We start from the raw sequence: 13,216 nt of genomic DNA, 5'->3' as shown, positions 1-13,216 counted from the left end.
TGTACCTGAAACGTAATACTCATTCCCCTCTCTATCTTCGCCAGTATGTTTTGACAGTTTGCCTTTGACTGATAAACACATTCTGCTTACCTTATTTATGTTATAGTGTGACTTCCAGTTACTACATAAATGAGGCCAGAAGCACATCATAAATACAAAGGTATTTTCAAAAACTGTTAATTCCACTTTTTCTTAAATACTCCTGAGAAGGTAGTTTCTATTGTCAAAGTAATAGAGATGCCCTATTAAGGGCAAATTTAAAAAATATGTTTATTAAAATAGTTTCCATTTACAGCTGTAACCTGACATACCCGAGTCTGAGATCTTACTAGGGCTGGAACATTGATACTGCGTTTTGGTATTACCTACAGAAATACAAGCAAATGCAAGACAGCATGTCTTTACCGTACACAAGCCAACTCTATTTGCTAATTCACAATGATCATGGCAAGATAAGTTTTTCACATGTATTAAATATTCACATTACAACCAAAGAAATATGACTGATACCACATACCTGAGATACATTATACCAGTGGTAGCAGCTAGAACTGATTTTTATTTTTTTTTAATCCCTACAAACCTAAGTGTGATTTCCACAGCTGCAAAAAACCTTGATGTAGGCAAGGTGTGTAGGCAACATATCTAACTTTGCAAAATTAGGCTTCAGCATGCTTAAGATAAAAGAATAGAAAGTGCCATACAGGTGCAAAGGTATAGCAATGAGTTCCTCAATATTTCTTACATGAGTTTTTCATTAATCTGTAATACTGTGTAATGGAAAAATGCTCTGTTGACCTTTTTCAATAGTTCTTCTACTAAAACAATTTTGTAATTATATTAATTAATACATTTCTCACAAGATGTGATATAAATTGCATTGGTCCCTATAAAACCTGAAATGACTGCTCCCTTGACTTAGCTACTGAAAGTAGTCATAAATAGAAAGTGGAACAAATTAAGTGTGACCTTCTCACTTAAAATTTAAAAGTATGAACAGGTTTGGGGTTTTTCTTGGGTTTGGGTGGTTGTTTTTTTTTTTTAATTCCAGAAGAGAGTAATTACATTAAACCTTCTGTTACTCCACTTAAAATTACTTTCACATATCAAATGTGGCTCAGCATCTTGGTGTAAATCAGGTCTTTTAAATTCCCTTTACAGACATACCTACTTCTTATGAACTGTTGAGGAAAAAGCTATGTACTGCGAAAAGTGGTCATGTCCTTTGGCTCGCTGCTTGGCACGCACCAATCATCTGCTTCATGGTTTGCTTTATAATGTTTCCAGGCTGCTTTGTTATATACAGGGAGTCTTTCAATTGATTCTGTTGATAAGGCCTGTAAGTAGAGAAGACTGTAGCTGACGATTCTTTTTAATCAAAGTTATAGTAACAGAACAAGGAGTTCCATTAGCAGTTAGATTAGAGTTGCTGATAAATTTAAAATGGTAAAGTGTTACATCATACCTTTATGTAAATAACTGCATCTGTACCATAGCCTTCTAAGGAATACAGTTTCAGGTCTCCTTGGAAGTACTGTGCATACAGACGTGATATGGGTAAGCCATAACCAAATCCAGCCTGATCCAGGAGAAAAAGTGTATTTATTTTCATTAATTGCATCAATCAGTGGTGTTTTCTGTTTTAACTTAATAGGTAAATAGACAAACTAAGCATGATGTTTGATAGTAAGAGGAGGAGTTCAAATGTTAACTATTATGCCCCCCAGAACTATTACACACCCCAGAAACGGAAGAATGCATGGATGATTGTGATTATGAGAAAATTGTTTTATTCCTCTGTCAGACAGGGCTGCTAGATAACACTTCTTGTATTATGGTAGCTTTTTCAAGAAGAGATGACACCATTAGAGAACCTGTACTGAGTTTGCCTTATGCCTCATGGAGCCGCTAATCTTAAGAACACTTAAGAGTACTTAAGCCAGATAGATTTCAGCAGCAGCATATATAAAAAGGGTCCAAGAAGCAACGTCTATGAATTTGTAGCTTATACTAAAATTCTATCAAGCCCTGTCTGCAGTAGCAGGACACGGCCCTGAAGTGTTAAGTATAATTTTTTTTAATCTACTAAATTTTAGTGGCAATCTCTCAATGAACTTACACAACACTTCTCTGTAAAAATCTAGTGTTTAATGAGTTGCAGTGTCATCTAGACGCAGAACACTATATACGTTTAAAAAACACATTTTGAATGATGCAATGTGAGAGAATAAATTCAGGAAAGCTGTTCAGAGCTTCTTACTGAGAGCTAAGGCTTTATTTCTTGTGCATCTGTTAAGTTCACACGAGACCAAAGTAGATTCTTCATATGCCCTGTCACATCTGCGTACCTTCATCCTTGCTGGGAGATGGTACAACTGACTACACAGTACAAATGAAACTATGGACTTGATCCGAAATCACTGCTACAATTATTTTTCCTTTCATTCAGTGGCCACAACAAGAATTCAGAGTCCTGTCCTTACTGCAGTACATGCAGCATAGCTAAGTGTTCTGCTTGAGGTAGCTGATCTTTATATTTGGTAGAGAAAAACAGAATCTTGAACAAGTTTAAATAATTTTTAGTATTTTAGGATTTTATGCAATTTTCCAGCTATTTTCAGAAAAATATTTGAATTAAGGTATAACATTCAAATGGTGATACTCATTGTATCTATAAAATCAGTACTTCATAGCTTTGGCTAAATGGTTTCTTTTGTGACAATTAAACATATCCAAGATGACAAGGTATAAAAGATTTGCATACCAAAGGTGTAGCTCGTGATGTCTCAACACGTGGACGTGGTGCTGTTGAATACATGTAGTTGAATAGTCTGTCAATTTTCCTCATAGGAACACCTCCACCACGATCACTCATCTGGAACAAGAAGGAACATGTAGCATTATGTCCCTGAATACATTTTTATAAAAGACAGCTTCTCTTAAACAATGATCCAGAGAAAGTTCAGCTAAAACATAATATAAAGTTGTCCTTGTTAAATTATGGGTTTTCTTAAATTCTCATCTCTCAGCTACAGCAATGACCAGAGAGAGATGAATCCTTCCCTTTCATCCCTTATCCAAACCATTTAAATAAAATAATAAGAAGCATTCATAATCTCTTAGAAGCAAGAAAATTCTACTTAAATTGTGCATTGCTTTTATCTTGTTCATAACTCAATTTTGTCTGAAGTCAGTATCTATACCTTTTAGCAAATGCCAGGTTCTATGTATTTTTATCCTTATTCCTCAGGAATACTGCCAGTTAAATACAATCTATTAAAACCTATTACTGAAGGAGTAAGTCAGAAGAGTTGTTTCACTACGGTTTAGTTAGACCTATGAAAAAGCCAGTGCTTGCAGTTGGTCCTTGAAATCCAACATGGCTGTTATACAGAAAAAGAGGAAATTACTCTGCAAACTGTACTTCAGTGAGGTTTGATTTGCATGGAATATACAATGTTTATTTCCCTTTTTCAGTTGTTTCACACCTGTATAGCTCTGTCATTGTCACAATCAAAATGCTGATATTGCAATGGTATAAAGATGCTACTTCATTTTTAGTCATGGTTGCTTATAAGCTAGGCAAGACATGAGTGTGACAAAAGCATAGAATTCTATTGTAGAGCCTTCAGTGTGACTGCGCAACCTCTTCATGAATTTCCTACTGATGCAGTATGTGAAATTGCATAATGGCCTTGTTACCTACATACTACATCATCACATACAATCTATTGTTGGAACCAGATCACCAACTAAAGTTAGTAATATGCTGCCTATGACAGGGAAAAAAAACCTAACCAAAATAACCTTCAAAATAATCAAAAAGTGGGTACCTTCACAGTTAAATCCTCATTTCCCAATGTGACGTGTACATGAATTGGAGGATAAATGCATCGATCAGCGTTATGTTCCATGGTGGCTCTCATTGCATTCTGCAATTTTCAAGTACAACTTAAATCCTGTTCTTACCACTTTGTCTATTATCTTAAAATATCAATTTAGGAAAGTTATTTTTATCACATATTTCAGAATCAGGGCAAATGTATATGGTTTTAGAATAGGTTTTTTTAATATTTCTGGTTTATTCAGTATCAGTATTTATATATTTTTCTAGAACAAACATCTGAATATTTTAATGTACAGTTTTATTTGTAGAATTCTTTATAATGCACAGTACATGCAATATGACACAAAGATCAAGAAAAGTCTAGGATTGAACTGTAAGGAAAGCTCTATGGGACCTGTTACACATTATACCAGATTTGAAGATGTCCCAAAAATTGTATATCTTATTCTCACTTGCTTTATTAATTAATGTCTTTACACATTTTAAGATTTTTTTGACAAAGGTGTCTACTCAGAAGGTGTCAGATGTATTCAGTGGCTAGGCAAAGGAGATGATACATCTTCCAAAGCTGTTCCAATTTCTATGCAGTTACTGTTTGTCTAAATAGTACAATTTAGGTATCTTCCTGCAGCCAAATAGTGAGAGGTTTGCACTTGCAAAAACACACTGCTATCTAGAATTGGTTCAAGAAGTCAAACAAATACAATCTCACTAAACAAAGATGTATAAAAGAATTGTGTAATGGTAAGCGCACAGACCTTGAAAAGTTCGAAAACCATGTGATAGAGATGTGATGGCACATACACCACTTGCATGGGCTGTCCTGGTGATTTAGCTGGAGAAAAGAGAGTCTAAGTAATTAAATAGCAAACTAGGTATCTTTTATTCATTCCCACAGTAATTCAAAGTGTGCATTTGTATTGTTGAGAGAATTTACAAGAGAAGGAAAATTTGAACAGAAATCTTTTGAAAAGTTGTATGTTAATCAGAAGTCATAGGCAAGATTTTCAAATATGCTAGCTGCTTTAGAAATTAATCTTAAAACCCACTGTGGCACCACTGATTAGGGCATATAATAGTTGCCTTCTAATACCTATGAGGAGGTTATCATGAGGATACAGTCAGGCTCTTCAGGTGGTGGGAGAACACGAAACAGTGAGTGTAAGATGAAATAACAGAGGTTCAGACTGGATATAGAGAAAAGCTTTTTCACCAGGACAGTTAAGCATTGAAACAGGTTGCCCAGAGATGTTACGTAGTTGTCATCCTTGGAGGATTGTAAGACCAAACTAGATAAAAGCCCTGAGCAACCTGGTCTGACCTCAGCTGTCCCTGCTTCCAGCAGGAAGTCAGGCTAGAAATCTGCTGAGGTCCCTCCCAACCTGAATTCTCTTATGGTCCTATAATGCACCAAATAGTCACTACAGCACAGCCTACTCTTGGATTCATTTAGAAATTAGCCGATTTCTAACAAGAAACCTTAACAAAAATTATACAGACAATTCTGTCTATAGAACTGGTATAGTTTTCAAACTTTTCTTAAAGAATAAATTCTAGAAAATATATCATGGGAACATGTTCATTACATAAAAAATTAAGGAAACGTTGCTCAGAAAATTCTGCTGGCTCTTAAGGTTCTTTCAGTTCAACAAATTAGTAATTTCTCACCAGACTGTGTTGGTGACCAGCGCTTTATGAACGTAAATGTTGAAGACTAGTGATGTCAAAAGATCTAGAACAAATTATGTACCCAGCAAAAATAAAAAGGGGATGGGAACTCACACTTTGAAATACGTCAGGTTCCTGTCCTCAAGTTAACCACTTCCCTCCATGCCTCCATCCCCAGATCCCATGCCTAAGGTTTAAATAATGGTCTCCACTCTCAGCTGTGGGCAAGGAATGTGCATTTGGCCTGGATCAGGTTTAACTCGCCTTCACAATTCATTGAGCAAAATGTCACTCCTTTTATAAAAACTGAACTATTTGTTCTGGCTTCTGGAGCACATACACCATTAAGTGACCCCTCAGTACAGAAAATTAGCTAGCGTGACTGATAGTTTCCTACAAATGTTTTTCATATCGTGCTCCAAAGATGGAGAGAGGTAAACCGTTAAACCTAGATACAGAATGACAGGTTTTGTACAGTAGGAAGAAAATATCTGGAATGTGTAGTCAAGGCCACGCTTTCTTTGCCTTTAGCTTCATAGGCCAAGTTACTGTGGTTGCACTTTGGCTTTTGCAATTACTTGTAGAAGCAATTTTGATTGCTTGTTTTTGTAGGTCTGTCCGAACTTGGCGTTTAGTATCTTGAAAAGTACTCTAGTGAGTAGTGTCAGAAAGGCTCTTCAGCATTCAGCAGGACTATGAGGACAATAGCTGACCTCTGAGTTGATAGCAACACAGTTGTAAACTGTTTTTTCAAGTCACAGCCAATGGGTTCAAATAATTTTTACCATGACTTGAGTGTACTAAATCTCATTACAACTACAAGAACGTGATAGCTGAATAAGCAAGAGAAATTAGAATGGAATATTTAGTATAAATCTTAAAAGTGTCACAAGAAATGCAGCAAGCGTGAGATGCAATAGACAGTGTAGGGTGAAGGCATACAAAAAAACTTAGGGAGGGAAGGAGGCTGCTAAAATCTGTTTTATCAACAGCTGTTGTGTCAAAAACTTTTCTACTGATTTCAGTTTTCTAATTAAAGTTAGGAATAGGGAAAGCCGCCTGCCAGGTTTTAAAAAAAAAAAAACAAAAACAAAACTAAAAAAACAAAACTATGACAGTAGATATAGAGAACACATTAACTATATGAAAAGTGGAAGGAGAACATTTCACCACTAGCTACTTTAGAAGAAGTCATCACTATGTTGAAGAGAGTGCCTCATCTCATATTCACTTACCATTCAACTCTTCAAGGATGAGTTCTGGAGAGCTCATGTAATATAAATCACAAAGTCTCTTGGCACTTTCATAGCCATCTATAATAAAAACACAGAAAATTACATTTCCCCCTCCACTGTTTTTTTTTCTCCTTTACAGTTTGCCAAAAAGAAAAACAAAAATTGAAAACACTGTGCACTGTCAGGGAGATTTTGTATTTTCTCACAAAAACTGGGTTTATAGGGAAAAGTGACAAAACTGTATTACGCTTTAAATGAAACTTCTGTCCAGGTAGGAAAGAACTAAACCGTATATGAATACAAAGATGTGTATTGGCTCTTAGTATAGACATTCATGTAAGTTTTCAGGATTCTTGTTCGTATCTGCTGAATTTACCTCTAATGACTTCAACAACACTGCAGCTAGGATCAATGCTTCCAATGTGTTTTGGATGAGCTGGATTAATTTTCCCACCAAACAGTAAAGCTGCCAAAAAAGAAAATATTATTTAATACCCAATATAATTTTACAATTTTAGTTTGTGTCTTCAGTTTTGCTAAATAGAAATTTAAAGGCAATCTATAATTCCAATCTTCACCATACTTGAAAGCCTACTATTAATAAATATTTTGAGAACTGTGTTAAGAATGAGTTTATAAATAGCAAGGCAAATAGCGTACTCCTAAGAAGCATGTAAGTACATATTAAGCACTTAAAAATGAAAGGAAAATATACTGACATAGTACAGGTATCATTTCCCCTCCTTTCAACAATGGCACTTACAGTGTTGATTAAGGAGCATTCTAATTGAAATGCGACTCATGTAGAAACGGTCTAAAAAATACTGCACATTCTGTGAGGTCACTGGATCAATGCCAAAGCTTTCCTTGTACTCTATTACTCCTTGAGCCATTGTAGGAATTACATCATTGTGTCGATTCCGGATTTTTATCACAATATCTGTAAAACTAAAATTAATACATTGTTAGTATTTCACTTCCAAGTGATTTTAATACTCTGGCAAACAGTATTTGCCTACAAAAATGAAGACCATTATGTACAGAAATAGCACAGAGGTCTGCTTACGGCAATAAGAAGACAGGTCAGTCTTTACAGTGTATTTCAAGTGACTAGCATTGAAACAATCAGTAATCAATCATTATTGATTATTTATTAAATTATTATTTATTATCTTGATTACTGCCCAGAAAAAGAGAAAACTGTGCCAACCATTTTCATGCAGATCATCCCATGCCTGTCAAATGGCAGTTACGGTCAGCCAATGATGACCAAACCTACTCTACAGGTAAAAATTTCCATACATCAGTTCTAACATTACAAGTAAGGAATTGGTAAACATTTGGTCAAGTTTAATATTCATAGCTTCTTCAGTGTAACAAAAAAAAGCCCTGACCAGGATGATATGGCATAAAAGTGCTTTGTTTCATGTTTTAACGTACCCTCCTTTTCGGGACAGGGTGTGACGTTACTGCAATTCTTACATAAAGATTGGAGATAGCTGAAATTTTTCTTAAGCTATTGTTTTCTTGCCAGTCCTTCTACATAATATTAACATATGTGACAGTAAATCCTTACCTATGAATAGCCCCTGAATCCTCTGAGCTTTTGTCCTTGAAGTCAAGGATCTCCTGAAGACTTTGGACATACCTTCAAATGAAAGAAACATGACAAAGACCAATTCTAATATGCCTCCCCAGATCCCTTTGGTTAGCACTTTATGGTCTTCCAAGGTTGCTTGTTTCCAAATCATTGTATTTGATATACGCCATTGACCTGTCCCCTGTGAATTTTGTTAGATCCTTTTGAATCTATTCATGATGTTTTCTTCCAAAATTTCCAGAGCAATGAATTCCACAATTTCATTAGAATGCATAAAAGGTCTTCCTTGTGTTTTAAACCCAGTAGGTGATCACTTATTTGCAGCCCCAGCAAGTTCCTGTTACTAGAAAATCTTCCCAGCTTGTTCATGCTTCTAGTATTTCTGCCATCTCTTTCCTTAGATGTGTATTTTCCAAGCTGAAGAATTCTATTTGGTTTCTCCTCACGTAGAAATTGTTCCAACCCTCTGATTATCCCTCTTGGTCTTTTCTGTTCAGGATGAAGTGACTAAAACTGCATGCGATTCAGAGGAATAATGGGCTAAAACACAGCGGTACAATTATATTCCTCCCCATTTGTTACTTAGTTCCTAACACTATTTGCCTTCTTGCCCATCTCAACTGACATATTCAGAAAAATATCCCCAGTAGCATCAAAATTGCTTTTTCCATTGTAAGCAAGCAAGCATACAGGGAGAGGAGGTTCCTCTCTGTGCTCTACTTGGCATTTGTCCAAGTAGAATTCATTTCCCATTTGATCAATGTCATTTAGTATCATGAGAATTTAAGCATTCATGTTTCATTAAGAGCCTTCATCTTCATTGGTAACTCTTCAGTCATCTAATCAATCCTACTTATTCACTGGCAGGTCTTCTGTTCTCTTAACTTTAAAAGCCTTTCCAGATAGCCATGTGCCTTTAGCAGTTGCCAAGCAATCTCTTTGTTTTGCTTTCATCTTACAAGAGTTTATGCTTATGTGTAAGTTCCTTACTTGAAAGCAAATTTTACTTTTCCAAGGATGTCTTTTTTATTTTAATAGCCTCGTATTCTTCTGTTGTTTTACATATTTTGGCTTTGGGAGCTTCCTATTGCTCTTTTTTTTCGTACTTTCTACACCTTTACTCTCAATCTGCAATAACCTGTCTTTTAAATGGTTTCTACTATCTTTTGCAAGCATTTTGTGCATTAGCCTGCTTCTGTTGGTTTCTTCAACTAGCTTCTTCATTTTAAGTAAGTCCCCTGTTAAACATTGTTCTGGTGGATTTTTGTTTTTACTGAATTCTCATACATGACTATCTGCAATACTTAATGATTTTTAATTCCCTTGTGGGTTCTCTAATTGCTCCTAAAGGGTTTTTTTCCGAGTCTGTAAACTTAGTTTCTGATTTATGTCACATTGGGATATTTACTCAGTCTAAATAAGTGATGTTCATATAACGAGCACATGAAATGTTCTTTTTATAGAAGAGAATGAGTTGCTCCAACTTGTGTATGTACAGAAGGTCACCCTTAAAGGTATGAAATGACACTGTTCTTACCAGCTCTGCACCAGCTGAACGGAAGGTGTTCTTAGGAGGTTGTCTGGAAGCAGGCTTATTTCCTTCATTATGTTTGCCAATCTCACAGGCAACTCTTGTCGCAGAAACATAAATGAAGTCTTTTCACAAGCATTTTCAGATCCTAAGACCAAAATAAATATATGACAACATCAGAATGAAGTCAGTATTTATGGTGGAGAACTACACAAACTCTTTCTTTCTTGCATAAGAGGTCTATGGTTTGGTTTTAAAGTTGACTTGGCCAGTCTGGGAAGCTAATGTTTCTTTCGTGGCAGCAGCCCATTTATATTTCAAAATGTAAACTCATTGAAACCTACCAGCCCTGTTGCGGTAACAAGAATCTTCAATATATAAAGAGTAACTAGTGCAATAGTTGCAGACCCATGCTATTCAACTTTAAATATCACTTCTATCCATGTAAATTGTTCATTTTATTTGCAGCCAACACTGACTCTAACTAGCACTATGTATGTCATTCTGAGCATGTCAGAAAGGCAAATGAAACCAGCACAGGAAACTATTTATGGGAAGGATGGTCCCATACACCCTGCTTGATCACTGATCTTACTGAATTACCATAACTCATATAGGAACACTTTCAGAAAATAAATTCTGTAATATTTATCTCATTTTCAGCTAGATCTGTTGTAGTTTAAATTCACTGTCTTACAGGAACAGAAGACAGATGAATGAATTCACATGCATATTGAGAGAGAAACGAAAGTAGGACAGCCACTGTGCTTATCATTACAATCATAGTTCTCCCATACATTTACTTTTTAAATTTTTTACATTTTTAAAAGCTAGAATTACTGCACCTGTTGATAACTGACCTTTTATAAGGACAGGTGTCATCTATGTGGGTGGCAATTAAATGTGGTTATTAAGATCAAGACCTAAATTTACTCCCATGATGCTTGTTTTACTAGGCGAGAAAGGAGGGTGCAGAGTGGGGAAGAGGCTAAGAAATGCTTTACTTTATTCTCAGCAGACTTCTTTCTAGACTTCAAGAGTGTCATGTAAACAGCAGCTGAACTTACTAACCTGTTCATCTGCTGCAGTGAAGTACATACGTCAGGCTTAGTGTTTCACAACAGGTAACTCCTAAAAATTAACTCTGGTGTTTCTGCGCAGTTCACTCCTTCCATTTGGCAAGGGGGAGTTGGAGAAGAAGATTAAAGGAAGGGACATGGAAAAAGAGGAAGCTGGGAGTGTCTTAAACAGGAAAAATCTTCACCAAATTGAAATGGAGTAGTTTAGTTTAATGCATCCAGACTCAGATACATCATAAACTACACTGATGAAAGAATGTCAGTTAACTTAATAAAAAAGTGAACAGCTTACAAGAAATTCCTCCCCAGTGACACCTACCAGTATTATGCGTTGTCTACATATAACCTCTGCCCAGAAACCTTTAATTCTTCTCCCTAGTCAGACTGCATTTCAGGCATGACTGTTACTGGCCTTTCCCTTTTCTCAGGTAAAATTCCATGAACAAGTCAGATTGAAAGTATTAGAATGTAAAGATAATCTTCAAATGCCTCATATACTCAGCAAATGGCATTCCACAAATTAGTTTTGTATCTGGAGGCCGTATCTTTGCAATCATGAGTCAAATATGGAAGACAGCTTAGGGTAAGCAAGACTTCAGTGAATGAGCAAATGATTTTACTTCCCTGTGCAGCTATGTTCTATTTGGCAAAGAATGGATGAGACTCCTACAGAAAATACTGTGCGCTTATAACCCAAGATCTGACCGATGTATATGATCCAGACCTAAATTTGCTTATGGAATATTTCATTTGCTAGATCGAAACCTGGAGGAACTAGAAGCAGACTTTTTTTTTTTTAAAGTCAGCATTACCAGATTTTACGATTTCCTCTTTGACTGCTCTTGCTCTAGCGAAAGGAGCCAAAAAAATCCCCAATGAAAACACCATCAGATTATAACGGCTACAGAATGTCTTACAAATACTGTCTCACTGTTGCACTCTTTTTTTGCCTTTGTTATTAGTTTTTACTATCTGTTATTAAATCCTTAAGCAAAAGAGAAAAAAAAAATTTAAAAAACCCATTTTCAATATTATCTTTACCTTATGTTCAGGTACTAATAGCAAAAAAGTAGCCTAACTTTTGACATGAGGAAATACTGTGCCTTGAAAATAAACACTGATTTTAAGGTAAGCATTATTTTATCAGTATTTTAGTGGTAAAACAATACAGGTCAAAGCAAACTCTGAATTGCAAGATTCTTTGCTTAAAAGTATGGTAGCAGCAGAATATATGGTGGGGTTCCTGTACAAATCTGGAGTTTCAAATATTGCATACATTTTATTGCGTTGTATGAAACGTTGAATAGATGGATGAAGTGACAGTGGATAGTTAAGAGAAACTTTTCTTTGTAAGTCTTCCTACTTATACAAAGTCTGGGGTTCTAGGATTAGTTCTCAGTTATGTTTTATTTACAAAAATGTGAAAAGCAATACAACTATTAACTAGTTGAATGTTTATATATAACATTTATGTAAACATTTACGCACATGAGAGTGCCTTGGGTACAGAAACAGAATGTATTATAGCATGACTCCATCCCCAGGCTTTGAAAAGATTTCTCAGTGTGACTTACAAGACCTTTCTCTGTGTAGTGTTTGCTTTGAAGCAGAACAGAACAATTCCTGCGATCCCTTTTGTTTCTAAGCAGTCAGTCAAACCTGGGAGCACTACGAGTGGTTTTAGCGTGGAGTATAAGACTAAGTATCCTGTTACCAGTTTACTCATTTTCAAGGCTAGATTCCCAGGCCTCCAGCATAGCTCTTGGTGTCTGCATCCTGCTCCTTCTCTCACACATCTTCTAAAACAACAACATTTGGGTAAGATGTTTTTGTAGGGCACAGATACGTGACCGAGAAGTGACAATTGTTTCAGCTCCTCGGCGCCAGCTGAGGTTACGTGTTTCTTGTGTTTGGTACACCTTAAAAGGTTGCATGCTGCTAGCTTGCAAAAGGCTTCACAAATCTCACCTGAGTCACTGCTTTAACAGTACCAATTGTCATAACCACCCTCTCCCCAACACTGCAGGTTTTGCAGAAAAAACAAACTACTTCTGTGATGCCAAACACCGGAGTTTTCAGCTGAATTACAACCTTGCCACAGTTCCAGGCTCCCTTCTCCCGGAAGGAAACAGAGCCGCCTTCTGCCAAAAAGGACAGTATTAAGAAGTGATAGTATTAAGAAGTGATAAGCAACAGCAGGGGAACGCGGCAGAGCTAACAGCGGGGGGAGCTCGCGGCCGCGCCGGAGCCGCCCCG

General features: G+C 36.3%; 1 protein-coding gene across 1 annotated transcript; it reads right to left on the bottom strand.

Annotated features, from left to right (window-relative positions):
- Positions 1–253: 253 nt before the first annotated feature.
- On the bottom strand, positions 254–10,034 carry PDK1 (pyruvate dehydrogenase kinase 1). The gene is made up of 10 exons (XM_009278580.2): positions 9,888–10,034; positions 8,327–8,398; positions 7,514–7,698; positions 7,127–7,216; positions 6,751–6,828; positions 4,606–4,682; positions 3,834–3,932; positions 2,765–2,875; positions 1,466–1,579; positions 254–1,337 (listed from the first exon to the last, which is right to left on the bottom strand). Exons 1-10 carry the CDS (start codon positions 9,995–9,997, stop codon positions 1,197–1,199), a joined length of 1,077 nt encoding a protein of 358 aa, XP_009276855.1. The 5' UTR covers positions 9,998–10,034; the 3' UTR covers positions 254–1,196.
- Positions 10,035–13,216: the final 3,182 nt, after the last annotated feature.

The sequence above is a fragment of the Aptenodytes forsteri genome, unplaced genomic scaffold (assembly GCF_000699145.1).
Source record: "Aptenodytes forsteri isolate BGI_AS27 unplaced genomic scaffold, ASM69914v1 Scaffold257, whole genome shotgun sequence".
Lineage (NCBI taxonomy): Eukaryota > Metazoa > Chordata > Aves > Sphenisciformes > Spheniscidae > Aptenodytes > Aptenodytes forsteri.
This window is presented reverse-complemented; position numbering and strand designations above follow the sequence as displayed.

What these genes read in the sequence shown, in the direction of transcription:
- PDK1 (XM_009278580.2), bottom strand. Translation starts at nt 9,997, where the DNA reads ATGTTTCTGCGACAAGAGTTGCCTGTGAGATTGGCAAACATAATGAAG. An exon ending in TGGTTTTCGAACTTTTCAAG is followed by an intron (nt 3,933 to 4,605) that starts GTCTGTGCGCTT and finishes TGAAAATTGCAG; the next exon opens with AATGCAATGAGAGCCACCAT. An exon ending in CATCACGAGCTACACCTTTG is followed by an intron (nt 1,580 to 2,764) that starts GTATGCAAATCT and finishes CTCCTGGATCAG; the next exon opens with GCTGGATTTGGTTATGGCTT.